This window comes from Copidosoma floridanum, unplaced genomic scaffold (genome assembly GCF_036245765.1).
Source record: "Copidosoma floridanum isolate Cflo_tuat_1 unplaced genomic scaffold, Cflo_Japanese_pri ptg000019l, whole genome shotgun sequence".
NCBI lineage: Eukaryota > Metazoa > Arthropoda > Insecta > Hymenoptera > Encyrtidae > Copidosoma > Copidosoma floridanum.
In genome coordinates this window covers 9,313,252-9,336,117 of record NW_028321896.1, presented here as the reverse complement: position 1 = coordinate 9,336,117, position 22,866 = coordinate 9,313,252, and the positions used below count along the sequence as shown (strand labels likewise).

The window sequence follows — 22,866 nt, the reverse complement described above, 5'->3', positions numbered from 1 at the left end:
CGAAAGATTTTGCTGTGATATAGATTGTATATATATACTTACTCTGTGATTCGTCTGCTATCTCAATTCTCTCTTTCTCTCTCTCTCTTGCGCCCGCAACAAAAACACTGTTCTGCTATATTCTGAAAGCTCGAAGCTTGCACAAATTTATATTTTTTAAATCCATTCAAGTATAGCTGTATTCTTGCAATAATTATTCCTACGTTTATATAATTGAAGTTTTGTCAATCAAAAATTGTTTATTTAAGTTAAAATGTTTTCTAATGGAAATTAATAATTGATCTATCACTACTTTATATTACATAATTATATATTATAAAAGTAAAGGAAATTAATAATTGATCTATTACTACTTTATATTACATGTATATTGTACAAGTAAAGTCCCTTTTCCAATTTAATGAAAAATACACTACACCTTTAACAATCCAAGTTAAATTAACGGCGGCTTAATTAAGAAAGACCCAATTTTGGTCCAATGTAGCGCTAATTGAGGCTCAAAATGGATTAAGAGCCGTCGCGCGGAATTTTTTCTCTCGTATCTCGTAAAAAAAAAGATGACCTTTCTGGTCGTTCTTTTTTATTCGAATGTCAAGTACTTATCATAGCATTTTACTAGTCCGTCTTAAAATAAAATTCTTGACTAAACATTGTCTATGAAGTTGTCGAAACGACCCTACGATATATCTACTGTTTGCAAGCTTCGATGAAATTGATTTTTAATACCTTTAAAAAATAAAAGTATACTTTTTCAGCAATTACAAGCTCATTGTTTGGAAAAAAAAAATGGGCTTTGATCCACAATTTAAAATATTCAACGAAACCGAGGGAAAACAAGAAAAAAAAAAAAAAATGTCCCACTGCTGTGTATACAATATAGTAACCGCGAACGGCAAAACAACGGCGCTGCGTTTACTTACGTATACAATTGCCAACAAAACCAAAGCTAAAGACCGAAAAACCGGACGACAAGTTAATTATCGCACAGGAGTGACAAAGAGTCCTAATTATTATTCCGAGGCTGCGAGTCGTATAGAAAAGATAAAAATCTTTCAGCTATTAGTGTTGTATGGATGTGGTCTGGTGGCCCACAAAAAAAAAAAAAAAAAAAAAAAAAAAAAAAAAAAAAAAAAAAAAAAAAAAAGCACAAAAGAGGAGAACAAAGTAGATTTTATACAGAATTTTACACGTGCGAATAATAATAATAAGGGGTATGAGCGCGTGTGCGGGTGTAAAGAGCACGTATGTAGCATGTACGCGGAGGAGAAAATAAAAAAGCTCTACGAGGATGAGAGGTCAAAGGGAGGGGGGTGGAGAGATAACCTCGAAGATAAGGACCGCGAAAAAAGCTGTGTGCATCTTGACACCTACGCTCTCGTACAGGCACTCACACACATACGTACTCTCTCACTGAATCCTTCGTTGCTTTCGCGAGTACGAGAGCTGTTCCGCGAAAAAAGCACCCGTCACCATGTTTTTTTTTTTTTTTTTTTTTTTTGTTTTTTTTTTTGGAACTCTTTTTTGGAGACAAAGAGTCGATCAGGGGTGTTTTTTCAAAAATCCTTGAAATGAGACTTGTTGAGCCAAAGCAAAAACAAAGTACATATACAACGGGACGAATCAAGTATTCGCTCGGTGACCAAAATCAAGGGTATACGTAACGTTTGACCAAACGAAAGCTCTTTTTGCGCAATCGTAAATTTTTCTCGTCGATTTAAATCAATGACTTTCGAGGAGTAAGCGTATAATGAATACACCCCACACGAGAGACCTTCCGAATCGTTATTTTCATGGAATCGCTCGTTCGTACACCATGTCAGGGATACGTCTCCCCCTTCGCTCCTGCCCTGGCCGCCCCGCACAAGAGAGTAAAAGGTACCCGCTGGTGGCGCTATTGCAGCAAACTCAATAAAATTACCGTCCCAGCCCCCTTGTAGCCGTGTATATGTGTGTGTACAGATAGCGTGTCTGTGGAACTGCAGGGGGAAAGGAATAGGTGTATCAGGTGGGCGCGGGACACCCGCCAACGGAGCTTTGACAGCTCTGCCCCCCCGCGACCATTACAACGAAGACAGGGAGAGGAGGAACAGAGAGTGTATACAACTTATAGCGCGTGGTGGACAACACACGCGAGCAGAGACTGATGAGAGTGTACCTATAGGTCAGTATTCGCGTTAAAGCTGCGCGAAAAAAAAATCGCACTCTCCGCCTATATACTATCGTGTACACGCAGGAGAGCGGAGGGACGAAGGTAGGAGTAGGAGGAAAGAGCTGAAATGCAACGGAGGAGGCGCGGGTGCAAGCTAACGCTGCTCGGCTAGTTCGGCTCGTGGAGGCGGCCGCCACGTATCTCCGTGTTCTCCCAAAACTCGACGCCGTCGTCGTGCCAGAGGAGGAGACGAGGCGCGGGAGAGAGAACTCTCTCGCCTAATATGGGAGAATGTCGGCTCGCGCGGCTACTGCGTGGCTGCTGCTCTTCCTCGTGTCAGGTACTTCTTACTTCAACATTATTGTTATCATCATTATTTTTCATCCCAACACAAATGCATACCTATATAAACTCGTGTGATGACACATGTGCACATCCCCACATCGTGTCGTATGTTATCGCATGTCGCGTGTCTTCCATACATTGTACCTGTTTGGGACACATTTATATATATTATCGTGCGTGTACGTTATTTGCCCGTTTAATTATGGTCAATGCCTTTTTTTTCTCGTATACCTACATAGACACAACATACGCACGTACAACGGTGCAATATATCGATTCGTTCGCTTCAGCCGACAACTAAAACCACCCCTGCAGGTTGCGTCGCGTGTCCTTCCTTTTCCCACCCCCTACTGCACGTCTTTGATACACTTGGAATTTCGCGAGGGAAACCTTTTTTTTTTTTTTTTTATTTTTTTTTATTGTTCGGTTCCAAATTTATACATATATATATTATTATTTCGTCCATCGCGAGTATCAAGCCAAAGTGATGGCTCCTAAAGTGTTTGATGGCTCGAGCGCGTAGATACACACACGCACACATTGGACACGCTAACAGCTATGTATTACAGAGATTATGCAATATCCCCTTGTTTTTCGTATACGATGAATTATTCGAGTATTGCAGAAGAGCGTCCGTGTCCAGCAGGGCACGTCGAAGCTCGCGTGAAAAACATAGAGAAAAGAGTTTTGGTATCTCCGCGCCCCGATCTCCGCTATCGCTAAGTGGTTCTGATTTTTTTTTTTTTTTTTTTTTTCTTTCGGTCGACCGAAGGAGGTAGAGGAGGGGGCAGAGCTTGCAAGCTACTTGGCGCGCGCGGTGCGGCCTGTCAATCATGTGCGCGGCGCCTCGCTCGCTTCTCCTTCTCTTTCGTATGGCCTTTATACAGCTGCTGCTCTGCTCATAAGTAGCACCTTCTTTTTTTTTTTTAATTTTCATTCGTGGATTTTAAAGCTCTCGCTTAGCTACACCGCACGCTTTGGTACGATTGATACACGTCACGATGCTTCTATATATACGTGTACATATTACGTTAATGGCCATCAAGCGATCCTCGTGCAGCACATAAATATACTGTATTGGCTTTTCTCGATGTGCTCCCGTTCCCTTTACAGAATATATATACCCATCACGGGTGCATGGTTGTATACGTGGTGGGCTTATTCCCTCGCTTCGCTGGAGCTTGCGATCGAAGTGCGGGAGCTTTCGAAAGTAAATGGACCTTTTTTGTTTTTTTTTTTTTCATCGGCAAACTCCGCCGATTGTTCCATCCTTTTAATCAAAACTCCTTCTCTTTTTTCGCTTTCGACGTCGTTGAAAGGATTTTACCTGGACAATCGAGACTTTTCTTTTTCTTTTCTTTCCTTGGTAAAATATACATTTCAAAGCGTCGAAGAGAGACATATAGGTACCATTACGTTTTATTTGTGACCCGTGTGTATAATTAAACGAAATTTCTTTGTACGATAATTCGCGTTGGTCCAATACACTTTAATAATGATACATGTGATTACCATACAATCGAGCCGAGGCATGAAATTTTAAACACTTCATCGTACTCATTGTTACTCGTGTTTTATATATATATACGTCCCTTGGACCCTACGTAGTCCTCATAGAAACGATGAAGCCGTTTGCTTCCTTCTTCTCTACCCCTCCTGCATTTTTAGCCTGCGAAATCAGTAAATATTTACAACCACGTCAATATATATATACACACACTGCACAACTTTGATTACAAATGTAAATACCCATGATTCTTGTTTTGAATGACACATACGAGAGCTTGATTTTTAGCGTATTCGTTTCGCGTGGCAGTCGCATGTTTTTTCGCATTTCCACGACCGTTTGATGAAACTTTGGTGAGCCGCGGTGAGTATAATTAGAGGGGCTATCATTACGATGTAACTTACAATAAATATTGTACGTAGATGTGACGTTTGCCGGTGTAAAGCCAAAAACACTGCGATTTTTTTTCTCCCCACCTCTCTGCTCGTAATTTGCATGGATTATCGTGTATATACAACTGCATTACACAACTGCACTCGTGTTCAATTTACCCCGAAAAACGTATTTCGTTACGTTCCACGTACGTCCGTTGAATAACAACAAAAAAAATTCAGTTCAGATCCCACGTGTATGAAAATATATGTGTGTGATTGACAGTATTGCGGAGCTCACTAGCACAGGTCGCGATACCGGTGCGCAACGTCAGCGTGGACATTGGGGACAATGTGACCGTGCCCTGTACCAACGGTACCCAAAACCTCGATGAGACCAACAGGGTGATCACGTGGATAAGGGAGGGACGAGAGGACGGCCAGATAAAGAGGCTCAGGGTCGAGTCCAACGGGGTGCTCAAGCTTATAAACGTCAGTAGGTTCGACACCGGGTTTTACTACTGCACCGTGGACAACGATGGGGTTGCCAGGGATCGGATATACGTCAAAATTCGAAGTGAGAATAATATATAAAAATACCTGAGCGTATACTTATATATATATATGTATATGTATTGGTTTTGCACGTATATTGTCATGTATCGTTGGGTTTTTCAGCACCACCTCCGGCTTTGCACAATGTCTGGGTCAAGCCGTCGACGATACTAGCGAACATCATTTGGGAGGTGGCGGGCACGGGTGGCTACCCCATCATAGATTTCACCGCTGAGTACAGGTTGAAGCCGGTCCACGGGGAAGAGCCGGAAGCTTGGAAGCCCATCATCCCCACGCACATTCCTCCGAACGCCGTGAGTGTCGGATATTTTTTCGTGCTGCTTGCGGATACTTAATTATGTTACCCGCCGATAAATTGTACCGTTAATTGATTTTACAGAGAACAGTCGATGTGTATCATTTAGAGCCAAACACGACGTATATTTTTCGAGTATGGGCCACCAACCAGTTGGGCAGGGGAGAGATCGTAGAAGTCGAGGGACACACGCATTACAGCGTCGAGGAATTAGGTACGATCGTACAATATATCGGTTCATGTGCGTTCGAATGATCATGCATATTTTACTTATTTTTACTTGAAAATTCTTTTTTTTTTTTTTCATAATACTTTAATAATTTTTCTAGAATTGGAAAGGCACTTTCTGGCAGGAGTAGAAAATTTTGATACGCGAGTATGGGTTGCTGCTGTGGGAGTTGTTATGGGAACTCTGGTGTTTCTAGGGTTAGGTACATGCTACCTGTTGTATCGGGAGTGCAAGGCACCCTGTAAGCATCTTCTTCGTTATATTTTGAAACAATATAAGCTTACGCTTCTACTCTATCTCTTTGATAACTTATCATGTTGTTTCTGCTACTGCTAAAGATTATGGTAAATGTCACTGTCTTTTGCATTCACTGTACTAACTCTATTAACAAATTTATAAAAATAAAAAAATTTTTTAAAAATTAACAATAAAAGTCAGTAGCAGGAACAAAAGACTTGCTGGCCTCTGAACTTGTCTACAGCCCTAATCTCTATAGCTTCACTTGAAAATGAGTAATTTTTTTTTACAATTTGTTTTTTGTGCCTTATTTTAATCGCTATTTATATTCTGTCGCGGTGCCATTTCGTTATATCTTTCTCGGCTGCAATCGCTTAGCTGAACGTTTAGACTTTGAATACATTTTTTACAATCTAATCAATTTTTTAAAACTTTTTTTGTACTATCTCGATACTTGTGCACTTGATTGACCTATATACTTTTTCAATAATATGGCACTGAGACTAACGATTAATCGATTATCTATAACTAAATTTTGCACTTTTGAAATACTTTACATGTACTAAACTTTTTTTTCTATAAATATAATTATAATTGGACCTTTTTTTTTAACCACCAAACTTATTCGAAGAGATGGACCATATCAATATACATTCACGTCATGCATTAACTATATTACTTAATGAGTCGTAGAGATTAAATACCATCTCATAATCAACAACACCTGTAAATATAAACATATATATCACACAGAAAATTTCTGTATCGTTAATAATTCACGATTTTATGCTATTTCAAGGTTTATCTTACCGATGCTACGTACTAAAGTTAAGGTAATAAGTTTTGGTGGTTTATTTACTAGTATTCTTTTTTTTTTTTTTTTTTTTACTATGCTCCTAACATTGTAACTACCTATACATAAATAGTGCATCAAACAGTGCTAGGAAATTTTAATATTTTAGTATGTAGAGCATCGTGATTTTAACTCAGATACATAAGTATGAAACCTCTAGAAAATTCGGGCCACGTAGATGTAGTTCAATCCGTAGCGAATGCATTTGGAGATAGGTAAATTAGTTCATAATGACTCACATAAATCTCACGATATTACTGAAAGCAATGAATAATTTTTAGTATCGCATCATCACCATCAATCATTCACGAATAATATAGCTAATATAGCATTTCCTCACTAATTTTTATATTTATTAATTTTTTTTTTTCTTCTTAACTACCTGTAGTTTATCTTTTAGAATAAATTTTACATAGTTATATTAACCATGTCGATTTAATAATTTTATCTGATATAGATTTGCAGTGAATCGTCTAAATATATATTTACGTATTGTTTAAACTTCATACGTATTTGTAAAAGTAAGGTAAAGCTTTTAATCAGGATGTGATGTAACGTGAATCTCAAAAAATATTGATCGAGTACCATTTTTAATGCTCATTTAAATGTTTTACTAATGGTTTGTTGCTTGTATACTAATTTTATACATGTTCTTTTGATTATGATTATTGTTTATGTGTTTTTAAAAATTTTTGTAAAGAAAAAAAAAAAAAAAAAAAGCCAAAGGAGTCATTATGTTCTGAATGAAAAAAAAAAAAAAAAAAATTCGACTAACCAGAGAGAGCGAGAAAGCTCGAGAGTTGACCACACTTAGTCAAGGAGAGAGGGTAGAAGCTAATATGACTCGTGGACCGGGCCAATGAAAATTAATCTCCGCTCCGAAATTGCAGCGCAGCTGGAGGAGCAGGAGGTGATTGAGCTCGTGCCGAACATCATACTTAATCCGGGTTTCTTCGACGAGCGCACGGAACGCGTACCCCACGACGAAAACTGCAACAATCAAACGACCACGCGCCTCAACAACAACACCATTGTGCAGCCAAGACGACTTTAGCGACTGACATTGATTTTACTCCTTATTTTAACGGCCGAAACGTGGGAACACACCCCATACTACTAGTACTACACTCTAATCATCATTTGTTCATGATGATGATGATGATGATATTCCTCCTATGCACACACATTCAGGAGAGCGTTTCACGGCCGTGTATTTGTGTGTACACGTAAAAATATTAGGTTTTAACGAGATCGGGCATACGTCATGTGTGCATAACTATACACGTGAGAGGATGTCACGCGAAAAGAATGGATGAAGAATGGAGAGGAGGAAGAAACAGAGAGAAGGCGAACTTTTTAAAAGTAAGTAAACTCACAGACTGTTCACTAGCAATCCATCTTGTTTGCGGGTGAAACAAAAAAAAAAAAAAAAAAAAAAAAACCTTAGGATTTAAAATGCGAAGTTATTATAGTACAGAAATCGAAGCGAATACCTAATCTGGGCTTTTGGTGGTGAAGAAAGGAAGCGAGTCCGGCGAGAGACTAAAAGGCAATCGATGAAGAGACGTAAACTCTATTGTTTGAATTTTTTTTATATATAGAACAAAAAAAAATTTGTGGAAGCGAAAGGTTCCATTGTTTGTTCACACGCGTATACATAATTGTGTAGTCCGTAGTCAAGTGTTCAAAAGGATAATAACGCAAACTACAAGACTAAGATTTATAGGTTTTCCAGAGCGAACAGTTAGACTTTTTTAAAGGAAACTTAATTAAAAATTTAAAAAATAAATAAATAAAAAAACATGAACATGCGTTTGCCGTTCGTGTGTGCCTCGACGCAGTCTTTTAGTGAATTATTATTAAAAAAATTATGTGAATCGCTGGTGCTCAACGACCGAGCTTATTAATAAACGAAACTTCCACGAACTTTTGATCGAGCGGAACGAAATAAATGGAAAACATGTTGTTAGTAAGACTGTAATAAAAAGTAATAACCGTGAGCTCGTAATCGCCGAGATGTATAAACGCGAAATATATACTGATATGATGCTCCCATGACACGAAAAAAAAAAAAAAAAAAAAAAAAAAAAAAGAAAGGCATTACGAGTTGTCTTCTCAGTTTCTGCATGAATATGATTCAGCTCTCTTTATTGTTGTTCCTTTTTTTACTTTTAATTGTGATTTAACAGTAGAGTTGGGCACTTGTTGATTAATGTTTTTAATTAGTGGTGATAGATTTCTGCATACCAATTATTTTTAAATTTACCTTTATCTAGATTTGCATTTGTATAAAGTTCAAGTATTTATTCTATTTTTTAGTTAAGCTTAAGTATTTTTCACAGTATTTTAATATCATATACGTACGACGCCATGCAGAAAGTGAGACTTTTTTGTACTTTTGTCGGGGAAAAAAAAAAAAAAAATTAAAATAAAAATGAAAAATACAACTAATGGCATATTGTGCCGCTTCGTCCCCATGAAACAATGGGAGGCTTGATTGTCGTCGCCCTTAACAATAAAATCAATGCAGTTTGCTAAAGTTATTTTTACTGCCGTTTTATGGTGTAAAGGTGGTCTTGCGATATATTTAGTAAAAACAAGATTATAATTAAAGTTTGCACCGAATTTCAAAACAAATAAATAATTATTAAAAAAAAAACAATATAAAAAAAAAAACAATGGATGGCTGTACGTAGAATAATGGAATTTTTTTACCGAGAAATAAATAACAAAATTGCACTTAATGTATATTATGATCGACGTTTTAACGAAGAAACAAAAATATCAATGTAACACGTGTCAGTTGAAATTTACGCGTTCCTTCCGCCCGGCGAAGAAAAAATCGGATGCGAAATCTCTTCCGGAAGCTGCTTGTTAGTTAGCCTGAGAGCAGATTCGTCGAAACGATTAGAAAATTACGTGAAGCACGTGTAGTGTTCTTGAAAATAATGTTAGTTGAAATTTGGATTTTATTTCTTTACTCATTGGATGGACGATACGTGGGAAACTCACAATTTTTCGCAAGACGTGGATTTACAATAATTATTACTATTACACAAATATGTCAACAAAGCAATGAATAACTCATTATTGAGCATTTTCATAATTTACTTCAATTCACGTCCAAAAAAATTGTGATTTCAAGGAAAGTCTCATTAATCTTTCTCTACATACCCACCTAAACATGTACATTCATACCATCTGCGCGCATATCATTTTCAAACAAACTATTCACACATTCCACTAAATAATGCCATTCCATCAAAATTAAAATCAAAGCACGAAATGAAGCTTGAAAAAGCTTACTACCTTAGTACATAGACTAGCCAAATGATGTTTAACTAATAGCCAGTTTGACAAAGGCAGCTGCTGTCTTTCACTATTTCCTGTGCAATTAGAATTGATAAAGCGTTAAAAACTACACTGACTTCCAAAAACGGAAAAAAAAAATTCATTCACCTAAATATAGGCACTTATTATGATCGAAGAGAAAAAAAAAAGCTTTATCTTGGGTAAAATTTTGAACGGAAACAATCGTACGGTTTGAACTCTCAGTGACAGGTTTGAGTCTTTACGTGCTCGTACATTTATAAAAATGTGGATACCTAATAATGTACCGGTTAAAAGGGACTAGACTTTAACGATGAAAGTAATAGCGAATTTAATTTTCATACACCCGAGAGTAACACTCGACTCTGTTCATATTGGTGGAGCAGGTACATGAACGGAAGGAGAACATTCAATGAATACTTTATTCCACCAAACAATAGCTGCCACGTCATAGGCTGCGTAATACGAATTCCACTGTTCAGAAAGTTAGTTATGTTATTCGCTTTTGAGTGAAAGATGATTCAAAGTTTCGTTTCTTAATTCGATGCAAACGTTTCTTCTTAAACGACGATTAGATAGCTGGGGGAAAAATACTAGTTAATAAATTTAATTGACACTTATTTTGAATTAAATCAGCTATACGTAAAAATTTTTACAAGCGCTGTTCTGCTCAATAATTTATAAACTATTTAGTCTTCGTAGCACGACATGAGCACAAACTTGAGTGAACATATGCATCTTTCATTTACCCGAGCACTTTATAATGGTTTTATCGTTCCAGATTTAAATATTGTTACAAAGTTTTTTGAAAAATTTATGAATTGTGTATATCTTATTAGCAAAAAATTTTACGATGATTTTTATAAAGGATATACTTTGTTGTTATTAATTTTCGTATGAAAAATCATGTTTAATTCGAAACGAAGTAATTTAATTCAACAATATTCGCCATCGAATCGGTTGCATTATGTTGGTGAACTGCCACTAAAACCAGTACTAATCGTCACATGATAGAAAAAAAAAAAAAAAAAAAAAATACATAATAAGTGATATTTATGTAAAACAGTTCCACTCGTTGGGTTGTACACTCTTACATTAGACTCGCTTTTGTCAAAAAAAGTTTCGTAAACAATATCAAATTACGTAAAGAAAAAAAAAAAAACGAAACGAAACTACGACATTTTGGTGCACATAGATAAACACTCACATATATAGGTTGTATAAATGATCGGTTGTGCGTTCAACATTGCATACGTAAGAAGCTTCTCGCAGTTTATTTCCTCCTTTTGTAATGTTTTGTAATACGTTCAGTTACAAAAGCTTACAATGAGGACGAACAAGTTCGGTAAACAGCTTCGTACTATGCACTCTGTGTTGTGAATGGTTATTCATATTTATATATTAATATAATAAAAATATACACGCTGAATATGATGATGTAAAAAAATAATTATAAAAATAATAATGAATGATGAAAACGATGGAAGGAAAACAATAACAATAACGATGACATAAAATTTAATACATATATATTTATATAGCCAAGGCATCGTAATATTTTAGCTATCAATAAGCAAAGACAATTTTTTATACGCATATATATGGACAAAAGAAAAAAATAAAATAAAAATAATGACAGTGGTAAAAAACGAGAAAAGCAAATAAAAACCGCGAAGGTAAATTATTTACCTAAATATATTCCGTATAGATAGTGGAAAAATTTTATCCTTTGCTACAGAGTGCTTCGAGAGACTAGTCAAAATTACGTCACTGTATTTAATATCATTTTTTTTTCGACATTAATTTTTTATAGTATATAAGTGTATCCCAAAGGCAATGCCTGAAATTTATTACAAAAATTTAGTGTTAATATTTAATACTGAGTTCACTGTTTTGGTATGGAGTTTTTATAGGTTTATTTCGCTTCAGTTGCTTGTGCATATATTTTTTTATTTTCTTAGATAGTATATTGTGTATGAGCGAGGAATAACGGATTAATTTTAAATGGTATAACATTGACAAAGTAAATTGTAATAACTGACAAAGGAAAAGAAAAATTATTCTTGTAATTATGGAACCAAGGGTCGGAGTAATAGTGAGTAGATTTTTTAGATACACCTCATTACGACAAACACCAATATCTGTCATTACTAGAATCACTTATTTCGCTCAATTTATTTGTATAGACACACTTAAACAATTCATCAATATTCTTAGTTTTTATTGACTGTAAATAGGAAGAAAATAGTCATCGTTGAAAAAAATTTTATTCACGTCGCTAGAATTTAAAAAAATGACAGATATTCTCATCCATATCATCATGCTAGTCTCGAATACCTATCAACTTACCTGAAAAAAAAGCTAAAATATTCATAAAATTTTTCTACCTTATTATTTTCGATCAGATGTCTTCTCTCGTTCTCTATGGATGTCTGATGTTCAACTTGTAAGATAGAGAACTTGTAAGCTGCGATAAAGATATAAATATATATACGCGAAAAATCTGGGCTTAGTAACAAAATAGTAATAATTATAATATAACAATGAAGAATGCACTTTTGTAGTTAGATTTAATGTCTAAAATAACGCGCTACGACATGTTGAAGGAACAACGTACGGTAGTACATTAATAGATTAAAGTGTTATGGTTGCTGGCAAAACCATTATTTCCGACATTTCTTCATTGCTATCTACGTTAAACATGACAATTTGATCATTGTAATAACTAAAGATTTCGTTTAAAACTAGCCAGTTTTTTTTATACTACGTACGTTGTCAGTATTTTAATAAGTTTAAAAAATTGTTTATTATGTTGTCACGTCGCAGTATTATTTTCAAACATTCTTATGAATTAAATTAAAGCGTAAAATGTTTGTTGTAGACTGTTAAGATAAAGAAATGACTCGATTTGTCAAAAATTGTTGGTGAACCAAAAATTAATTAACAAAAAACTCCTCCGCTGCACAGCTGATATGTGACGTTGAGTCAGTGATTATTGATGGTTGACAGTAATTATTTATCTTATTGATATTATAAATGTAATTAATATTTTGTTTGAGTGAAAAGTGGATAAGTAGCTAACGTATTTGCAAGTGATGTTCGAAACACAAGGAAACGAATGAATGAATACTTGCAAACAAGTCAGCGTCATTTCTATTGGACCTAAGAAAAAAAGTTAATGAATCTCGTAATAACTGTGAATCGCTAATCTCTTGTAAAATTTTCCGTGAGAAAATTTACAATGTAGACAGAATGATAGCCTTTGTAAAACAAATATAAATATATACATAAATATATTTTATTTACACGTGCATATGTTATAAATATCTGAAAATCCTTGGTACTGATATAATAATATTGGTGTACATATTAAACTAGACTATAGAAATTGATTGTTCTAATTGTTGATATAATCGGAGTTAATATTATACATTATTGAGAATATTATCGCCTTTCATTTTTAATTAGCCATTGATTTTCAGATGAATATATTTTACTTTAGTGAGGTGCAAGATATTTCACATTCCATTATCTGAGTAAAAAGTGAACTGTGTACTTTTTCCTGAACCATTGGAATGCAATCATTTTAATATTGTATTTTAGTTGATACATAGATATAAGTTTATGTGATTGACAAAGAGAGGAAAAAAAGGTTAATGTTCAAGTAATGAATTGCTAAGGCTGTGTACCTTAGAAATTCTTAAATTCTAAAGGTTGTGCACAAACAATTCTGTCATTGCCATAAAAATAGAAACCCAAGAAGTAGAAATTGCAAACCGCTGTGCTTTGAGAGCGAGTATTAGGCACATATCAGACGAAACAAATATTCTTGTATCATAAAAACGATCAATCATCATTTTAAACGATCATCTCATGTTCCATACGCAAAAATGCATAATGTTTTGTGCAATAAAGTTATAATATTGAATTTTAAAACTAAATTTGTATATTTTGTAAGCAAGTTGCAGTTGTAGTTTGTAGTACTATTTGAAAGTCTGAGAAATTATTTAAAAATTTTTTCATTTGTTTTTTATGCAATTGTTATGAGTCTAATTTATTTCGAATTCGATAATTCCCACTATTGATTCAAGAATTAAATTTCTACTGAATTCTATAAATTTTTCATTTATTCAGGTTTACATGCATATAGTACTGCAAACTCGTTCAAAGAAAATTCTTTGTTGATATAGAATTACAGCTGCTCTTAAACAACAAGTTTCTTCTGCATTATAAATGCTGTAACTTGATATCATAAAATAATGTACCTATGTGAAAAACATTATAAAAGTTATAAAAGTAATTTTAATAGATAAACTTTAATGTATCGCTTACAGTGACTCTGCTTTCATGATGTTAGTATAGCCAATCATCTCGCATTTTTCAATAAAAAGCACCCAACACGCTAAAAAAAATCTTTCCATCGTACATAATGTCACTAAGATCGATTCTGTATTCATACTTTATGAACATATATTATGAAAACTGTGAAGATTTATTTACAAAACAAATTCATTACAAATATTGGTACAATAAATATAAAGTCGTTCATAAACTTAATGTTCTTATTACCAATTTTCTTTATTTTACTTTAATTGAGCTAATGATTTAACCACTGAAATACACAAAGCTTGCAAATCACTTGGTGCTGTGTACTCTGCTGCTAGAATTGCGTTGGCAACTGCAACGGTGTTTTCAACACTGGCCTTAGACTGTATCCATATCCTACCATTCATTCCAACTGCAAGCTCGTACTTTAACTCTTCAGATAGCAAACGTAACAGTGGACAGTTTTTGTTAAGAATCTTCCTCACAAGGTTCAAGGAACATGTGAAATACATGCCAGTTGGATTTAAAATGCCAAGCTTGCCTTTTTTGCCAAATGAATCAACACACACCAATTCTGGCTCCATATCTTTACTGGCCACCAAAAGTTTTGCATAAACAATATCTCCTACTTGCACATCAGGCCTATTTCTTTTACTGGCGCCTTCAAAAGCAATATACGATAGAGATGCTGTTTCACTTGCACCAATGTCAACTTTAAGAATGTCTCCGGCCTTTTGTGTGACAATACCAACAACATTTTCACCTTGGCTAGGAACATACCTACAAGTAAAAAATTATTAAATTAATATCGAAAAGAAAAAAAACAAATGAGGCATTTTATTGAAATTATGATTACCTTTTCTGATGACTGTCTACGTAATAGACGGCCATGCGTTTTTTCAAGATTCCCGCTTTGCACGCGTACACCTTTTCACCATCAGTTCGTAAACCTGGACCTAATATGATTTTTTGTTGGTTATCTTTTGAATCAACATCTTTCACCCTATCTCCGGGCATCACTACATCACCCACTGACAGTTCCATTTTAGAAATATTTTATTTACATTTAAAAAGACCGAAGCAAACAACCTTCTGACACTTTTTTAAGAGGTTAGGTAAACATCAACAACTTTGTGAGGGCATGCGTGAGCTTTGCACTCCTTCAGCATTTATTCCTAAATTCCTATCATTAATTCAATTTAAATCAATTCAATATTTCGCAGTTCTACAGCAGCCCGGTTATGACATCTGCATAAAGATAAAAGAACAAGCTAAGTGCACAAAAACACGTTCGAGTGCACGAAAGCGCGCAGACAACAAGTTTCAAAGCAGACAAAAAAAAAAATATATATATATATATGTATGTATATACTTTATACGTATATTAACTTTGGATTTTATCATTCTGGTAAAGAGAGCACGTGAAGTTATGTGTAGTAATTATAGTAATCACTACTGTGCCATATGGTCGATTTTATTAATTAACCATTTGAATATCTATACTTTTGGAGGTAGATTTGCGGGTAAAAAATAAATTGTCAACTTGCCGCAAATAGCCCAAAAAATGTTATCTTTTTATTGTCTATTTGTAAGATTAGTTGTCAACCTGTACTAACTGTCGGTGGGTTCCGCATGTCAACAAACTTTGATATTTTTTACTGTTTTCGCTCCCATGCCATCTGATATTTCGGAGTTTGTTGACATGCGGAACCCACCGACAGTTAGTACAGGTTGACGCTAGCGCTACCCGACCATGCGGCGTTACCACGACCTACGTAACTTAACTGCTGGCAGCATTTGCGGAATACACCCATGGTCCGCAGGCTAAGTATACGTCCTTAACCGCCTTTTTCACTAACGTTTAGAATAATGATTGAGACAATCAATGATTGTATCATGAGTTTTTGTATAAAGTTCAATTTATACAAATAAGTTGGTAAATATAGGCACACATGATTAATATTTAAACATTTTAAGCTGTATAAATATATAACATAGATTCCAAATATGCATTATTACCGCTGGAATATGCTAACAAAACCAAATATCCGTCTTTCTCACCCAGCAAAATAATAGGTATCTGTATAATCCTGTATCAATTTATTGCACACATGCGAAATGTTCAATGACAGTAAACAATGACATAATTTTAAACTTTACTTTTAACTCTTCATTTGACACGTAATTTTACAATGCAATTGATAAATTATTATTCATACAAAAGTATTAATATTCTTATAGGAGGTCGATTTTCAGGCAAAAGATTATTTGTAAACTTGCCGTAAACAGCACAGCCAATGTCAACTTTTTATTTTCTATCTACACAACTAGTTGCGGCTGGTTTTAGCGTTTCAGATTTCTAAACTAAAAAGTGGCCCTAAAATTCTGAAGGAAAGCTTTAGATATTTTAGGCCCTAGAGCCATGTTGTCAATTATAAACCAGCCGCAACTTATTTGACAGATACAAAATAAAAATTTAACATTTTCTGTGCTGTTTGCGGCAAGTTTACAATTTATCTATTACTCGAAAGTATAAATATATAGGAGGTCAATATTCGTATAAAACATACACTGCAAACTTGCCGCAAGTAGCACAAACATCGTTAATTATTTATTTTGTATCTATTTCAAGAGTTGCGGCTGGTTTATAAGTGACTAAAAGGCTCTAGGGCTAAGCTGCCTAAAGCTCTCCTTCAGAATTTCAGAAGCAATTTTTGGCCAAAAAAATCACTACCGCTAGATGGCGCTGATCCAAATGATTATTACTACTTGTAGTAGAGCCATTTGATCAATTATAAACCAGCCGCAACTGATTTGATAAATACAAAATGAAAAGTTAACATTGTTTGTGCTGTTTGCGGCAAGTTTACAATGCATTTTTTACACGAATATTGACTTCCTATATATTTATACTTTCGGGTGAAAGATAAATTGTAAACTTGCCGCCAATAGTGCGAACAATGTTCACTTTTTATTTTGTATTTATCAAATTAGTTGCGGCTGGTTTATAAATAATTAAATGGCTCTAGTATAAGTATAGTAATAATCATTTGGATCAGCGCCATCTAGCGGTAGTGATTTTTTTGGCCAAAAATTGCTTCTGAAATTCTGATGGAGAGCTTTAGGCAGCTTAGCCCTGGAGCCGTTTAATCACTTATAAACCAGCCGCAACTTTTGAAATAGATACAAAATAAATAATTAACGATGTTTGAGCTACTTGCGGCAAGTTTGCAGTGTATGTTTAACACCAATATTGACCTCCCTTATATTTACACTTTAAGGTAATAGATAAATTGTAAACTTGCCGCCAATAGTGCGAACAATGTTCACTTTTTATTTTGTATTTATCAAATTAGTTGCGGCTGGTTTATAAATAATTAAATGGCTCTAGGATAAGTATAGTAATAATCATTTGGATCAGCGCCATCTAGCGGTAGTGATTTTTTTGGCCAAAAATTGCTTCTGAAATTCTGATGGAGAGCTTTAGGCAGCTTAGCCCTAGAGCCGTTTAATCATTTATAAACCAGCCGCAACTATTGAAATAAATACAAAATAAATAGTTGACGATGTTTGTGCTGTTTGCGGCAAGTTTACAATTTATCTATTACCTTAAAGTGTAAATATAAGGGAGGTCAATATTGGTGTTAAACATACACTGCAAACTTGCCGCAAGTAGCTCAAACATCGTTAATTATTTATTTTGTATCTATTTCAAAAGTTGCGGCTGGTTTATAAGTGATTAAACGGCTCCAGGGCTAAGCTGCCTAAAGCTCTCCATCAGAATTTCAGAAGCAATTTTTGGCCAAAAAAATCACTACCGCTAGATGGCGCTGATCCAAATGATTATTACTATACTTATCCTAGAGCCATTTTATCATTTACAAATCAGCCGCAACTAATTTGATAAATACAAAATAAAAAGTGAACATTGTTCGCACTGTTGGCGGCAAGTTTACAATTTATCTATTACCTGAAAGTGTAAATATAGGGGAGGTCGATATTCGTATAAAACATACACTGCAAATTAGCCGCAAGTAGCACAATTATCTTTAACTATTTATTTTGTATCTACGAAATTAGTTGCGGCTGGTTTATAATTGATTACATGGCTCTAGTATAAGTATAGTAATAATCATTTGGATCAGCGCCATCTAGCGGTAGTGATTTTTTTGGCCAAAAATTGCTTCTGAAATTCTGATGGAGAGCTTTAGGCAGCTTAGCCCTGGAGCCGTTTAATCACTTATAAACCAGCCGCAACTTTTGAAATAGATACAAAATAAATAATTAACGATGTTTGAGCTACTTGCGGCAAGTTTGCAGTGTATGTTTAACACCAATATTGACCTCCCTTATATTTACACTTTAAGGTAATAGATAAATTGTAAACTTGCCGCCAATAGTGCGAACAATGTTCACTTTTTATTTTGTATTTATCAAATTAGTTGCGGCTGGTTTATAAATAATTAAATGGCTCTAGGATAAGTATAGTAATAATCATTTGGATCAGCGCCATCTAGCGGTAGTGATTTTTTTGGCCAAAAATTGCTTCTGAAATTCTGATGGAGAGCTTTAGGCAGCTTAGCCCTAGAGCCGTTTAATCATTTATAAACCAGCCGCAACTATTGAAATAAATACAAAATAAATAGTTGACGATGTTTGTGCTGTTTGCGGCAAGTTTACAATTTATCTATTACCTTAAAGTGTAAATATAAGGGAGGTCAATATTGGTGTTAAACATACACTGCAAACTTGCCGCAAGTAGCTCAAACATCGTTAATTATTTATTTTGTATCTATTTCAAAAGTTGCGGCTGGTTTATAAGTGATTAAACGGCTCCAGGGCTAAGCTGCCTAAAGCTCTCCATCAGAATTTCAGAAGCAATTTTTGGCCAAAAAAATCACTACCGCTAGATGGCGCTGATCCAAATGATTATTACTATACTTATCCTAGAGCCATTTTATCATTTATAAATCAGCCGCAACTAATTTGATAAATACAAAATAAAAAGTGAACATTGTTCGCACTGTTGGCGGCAAGTTTACAATTTATCTATTACCTGAAAGTGTAAATATAGGGGAGGTCGATATTCGTATAAAACATACACTGCAAATTAGCCGCAAGTAGCACAATTATCTTTAACTATTTATTTTGTATCTACGAAATTAGTTGCGGCTGGTTTATAATTGATTACATGGCTCTACTATAAGTAGTTATAATCATTAGGATCAGCGCCATCTAGCGGTCTTTATTTTTTGGCCAAAAGTGGCTCCTAAAATTCTCAGTCAGAGCAATCAGGATTAGAGCGGTTTAGTCAATTATAAACCAGCCGCAACTCATGATGAAGCTATAAAATGAAAAAATAACGATACATACGTTTTTGGCGGCAAGTTAACAGTCTATTTTCTACCAAAAAATCAAACTCCTATGTATTTATACTTTTGAAGATAAAATTTCGGCAAAAGATAGATTGTTAACTTGCCGCCAAAAACACACGTATCGTTATTTTTTTATTTTACAGCTTTACCATGAGTTGCGGCTGGTTTATAACTGACTAATCGGCTCTCAGCCCTAATGCTCTGTTTTAGAATTTTAGAGGCCACTTTTGGCTAAAAAATGAAGACCGCTAGACGGCGCTGATCTAAATAATTATTACTACTTACAGTAGAGCTATTTAAGTAATTATAAACCAGCCGCAACTAATCTTAAAAATAGACAATAAAAAGATAACATTTTTTAGGCTATTTGCGGCAAGTTGACAATTTATTTTTTACCCGCAAATCTACCTCCAAAAGTATAGATATTCAAATGGTTAATTATAATAAAATCGACCATATGGCACAGTAGTGATTACTATAATTACTACACATAACTTCACGTACATATTACACCGTGCTCTCTTTACCTGAATGATAAAATTAGAGGCTGCGTAAAGTTACGTAGGTCGTGGTGGTAACGCCGCTTGGGATGTTTTCCGCAATCATCGTCACCATGAGTTGACTTACTGACCTGATGGTAACGTAGAGCGCAAATTTAAATTACTTGCTGATATATTGTTTTATGGCATATACATATGTAAGAAAATACAAAGCCAACAAACTAACTTAAACTTTATTATTTCAATTTTTTTTCTTTATTTGTCATTGTAAACAAAAATATCTGTCTTAATTAGTGGCAGCGTTTGCAGAACATAATACTTACCCTTACCACTTGTTTGGAGTTCAAAAAATCTTAACACAGAACAGTTTCAAGTGTTAATTATATGAATTTTGCTGGGATGGTTAAATAAAAAAATGGCAACATTTCAAATTTAAATTTTGTATATTTACAGTACTGTACAAATAATTTATTACAAAATGTAGTTGTCAACAAAGTTAAAACATCTCTCATGGGAAGCACATACCTTGCCACGACATTAATATTTAATATAAATATATATCACAAAATAAATAACAGAGTACATAGTAAAACTTCATGCTAATTCTTAGATAGTCATCCTTTCAATCTCACAGTTTTTATGCAAGGTTTGCCAAATCTTCTGTGAGCTTCGTCAAGAAATGCATTTTCCATTTGTCTCACAATTTCATTGAAGAATAGATTTGATAGATGAGAGTGTATCCATGATTTAAATTTAAAAGATAGTGAAAAATCTATGACACAAGTTTGTGGATTGTTTTTTAATCCAGGTGAAAATATCCACAGAGTGTTCAGGTGATCAAATAGCTTTCCCTCCGTACATTCTGCCTTCACAAGTTGAGGGTGTATCATTGTAACGTTGGATACATAGCTTTCCTTCAGTGGTGGAAATCCAATGGTTAAATTGGCCTTTAGAAAATCGGGTTTCTTAAGTATTACGTCCGATTGTTTGCAAAATGGCACAAAATACTTGTAATTAGCCACATCAGAGACAACACTGTATATCTCTTCCATAGAAAATCTACAAAACACACAAGCAGGTTATAAAGCAAAGCCAAGCTCTGAATCTTCAATGTTCTGAAAATAAAAAAATACATACCCAATAAGTTTTCTCCCTTCGTACTCCTTGGTTCGACTTTTGTCTAGAGCTGTGTAAAATTGCCTGACATTATTTCTGTCTCTTACATGGTAAATAAATTTTTCGACAATAGGAGCAGACCTTGAAAACAATACAGTATTGAATTACTATATAAAACGTCACATTGATATTTTCAATTATTCACCTGTGCATTTTGCAAAACCGTTAGGAGATTTGGAAACTCTGTGCCTGCAAGCAATTTTTATCATTCTATGTTATACTGACGACTAAACTATAAACTAAACGATGTGAATAACAAACACAAGTGACACGCGCGCATGATGACTATTGATGCACATAGCAATGCAACTTGCATTGCACTGAGCTTTTTGACAGAGACAGAAGATTCGTTCACCTTACAATCCAGGGACGGTCGGGGACGGTGTGAGCGAGTCGGAGACGAAAGTGAACAAGTGCTCTTCTCCGATCGTCCGCGATCGTCCCTGACCGTACGCGATGCGCAGTTGTACACGTTAGGTTAGATTAATGCTGTATGTAAACAATAGTTTGTAAATAAAGAAGTGCAAATACAAACAAGTTTGTTTACTTTTTGCATTAATCTAACCTAACGTGTACAACTGCGCATCGCGTACGGTCAGGGACGATCAGGGACGATCGGAGAAGAGCACTTGTTCACTTTCGTCTCCGACTCGCTCACACCGTCCCCGACCGTCCCTGGATTGTAAGGTGAACGAATCTAGAGTTGTACAACCTACATATATACACAACTACATATAGAACAATAGAACCTATATTTCCCCTTCCCCCGAATTTTCAAAGATTTTACACACCACCAGACAATTGCGATGAGTTCAGTGTCCGAATTTCAATATTTCGATTTTCAATGCCATGCTTGTTATTATTACTGACAACACTCTCAATTAAAAAAAAAATTAAAAAATAAATAAATAAATGAAATGTATAAATTTTACACAATATTTCAATAATGGTTGTGTTAAATATCTATGTCTAGGTTGAGAAGTTTTAAAACATTTTTTAATAATTGTTTAATAATGAAGAAAACTTTGAGCTATCAACAATGTTCTATAAAATAATTTTATATGTTTCGAAAAAAGTTGTATACGTACCTTACACATAAAAATGAATAAACCATTGCTAAGCTCATATAGTTGTCTGATTGCACAAACAATAATGTCGACTTGAGCACAGTCATAATTTACTTACGTACTAGATAAGTATATTTTTATCTATTTAAAAAAGGTGCACGTGCAGTGTAATTATAGATGTTCAGTAAGTATAGGACACATAAAATATTTGTTGGCATCGCCACAAATCTTTAATTGTAAATCTCCTTTGTTCTACGTTTTACGCGATAGGTGCACGATTTATTAAGTAGGCAAAAATTAAAAAAAAAATATATATACTTATGGGGAGTCACTACTTATACGCGTGAAAGAAGAAAATAACGCTTGTAGATCATCAGAACAATTTAATTTGTTTGAAACAAAAATAACTGTGTTAAGTAAAAATTTGTTGTAAAATTTCATTTTACAAGTGTTTGAAACAAGTCCAAAAATGTATAGAAAATACCAAATTTTCTTGTACTTGATCAAAGGGATAGTGAAAGAAACACAAG

General features: G+C 34.6%; 3 protein-coding genes across 6 annotated transcripts; 1 reads left to right on the top strand and 2 right to left on the bottom strand.

Annotated features, from left to right (window-relative positions):
* Positions 1-2,335: 2,335 nt before the first annotated feature.
* LOC106644067 (contactin-3) lies at positions 2,336-8,658 on the top strand. Of its 4 annotated transcripts, none has more exons than XR_016293077.1 (7): positions 2,336-2,489; positions 4,659-4,949; positions 5,051-5,241; positions 5,328-5,457; positions 5,573-5,713; positions 7,453-7,924; positions 8,026-8,658. XR_016293077.1 is itself a non-coding variant. In XM_089592805.1 (7 exons), the coding sequence occupies exons 1-7, from the start codon at positions 2,441-2,443 to the stop codon at positions 7,478-7,480; spliced, it is 864 nt and encodes a 287-aa protein (XP_089448931.1). In that variant the 5' UTR covers positions 2,336-2,440; the 3' UTR covers positions 7,481-7,574. The 4 variants fall into 4 exon arrangements, 3 of the variants coding, with proteins under 3 accessions (XP_089448931.1, XP_089448930.1, XP_089448932.1); XM_089592805.1 differs by lacking the exon at positions 8,026-8,658 and adding an exon at positions 6,509-6,542 and having other exon boundaries at positions 7,453-7,574; XM_089592804.1 differs by lacking the exon at positions 8,026-8,658 and having other exon boundaries at positions 7,453-7,984.
* Positions 8,659-14,421: 5,763 nt separating this feature from the next.
* Positions 14,422-15,522, bottom strand: Rrp40 (exosome complex component Rrp40). Its single transcript, XM_089592803.1, has 2 exons — positions 15,075-15,522; positions 14,422-14,998 (listed from the first exon to the last, which is right to left on the bottom strand). The coding sequence occupies exons 1-2, from the start codon at positions 15,260-15,262 to the stop codon at positions 14,476-14,478; spliced, it is 711 nt and encodes a 236-aa protein (XP_089448929.1). The 5' UTR covers positions 15,263-15,522; the 3' UTR covers positions 14,422-14,475.
* A 5,025-nt stretch (positions 15,523-20,547) lies between these two features.
* On the bottom strand, positions 20,548-21,571 carry LOC106644099 (coenzyme Q-binding protein COQ10 homolog B, mitochondrial). Its single transcript, XM_014359463.2, has 3 exons — positions 21,415-21,571; positions 21,231-21,350; positions 20,548-21,152 (listed from the first exon to the last, which is right to left on the bottom strand). The coding sequence occupies exons 1-3, from the start codon at positions 21,420-21,422 to the stop codon at positions 20,708-20,710; spliced, it is 573 nt and encodes a 190-aa protein (XP_014214949.1). The 5' UTR covers positions 21,423-21,571; the 3' UTR covers positions 20,548-20,707.
* Between the last annotated feature and the right edge of the window lie 1,295 nt (positions 21,572-22,866).

Coding starts and splice junctions, on each gene's coding strand:
- Rrp40 (XM_089592803.1), bottom strand. CDS start 15,262: ATGGAACTGTCAGTGGGTGATGTAGTGATGCCCGGAGATAGGGTGAAA. Junction 14,999..15,074: donor GTAGACAGTCATCAGAAAAG/GTAATCATAATT, acceptor TTTTACTTGTAG/GTATGTTCCTAGCCAAGGTG.
- LOC106644067 (XM_089592804.1), top strand. CDS start 2,441: ATGTCGGCTCGCGCGGCTACTGCGTGGCTGCTGCTCTTCCTCGTGTCA. Junction 4,950..5,050: donor GATATACGTCAAAATTCGAA/GTGAGAATAATA, acceptor TGGGTTTTTCAG/CACCACCTCCGGCTTTGCAC. Junction 5,242..5,327: donor CGCACATTCCTCCGAACGCC/GTGAGTGTCGGA, acceptor TTGATTTTACAG/AGAACAGTCGATGTGTATCA.
- LOC106644099 (XM_014359463.2), bottom strand. Junction 21,153..21,230: donor GAAGGGAGAAAACTTATTGG/GTATGTATTTTT, acceptor TGTGTTTTGTAG/ATTTTCTATGGAAGAGATAT.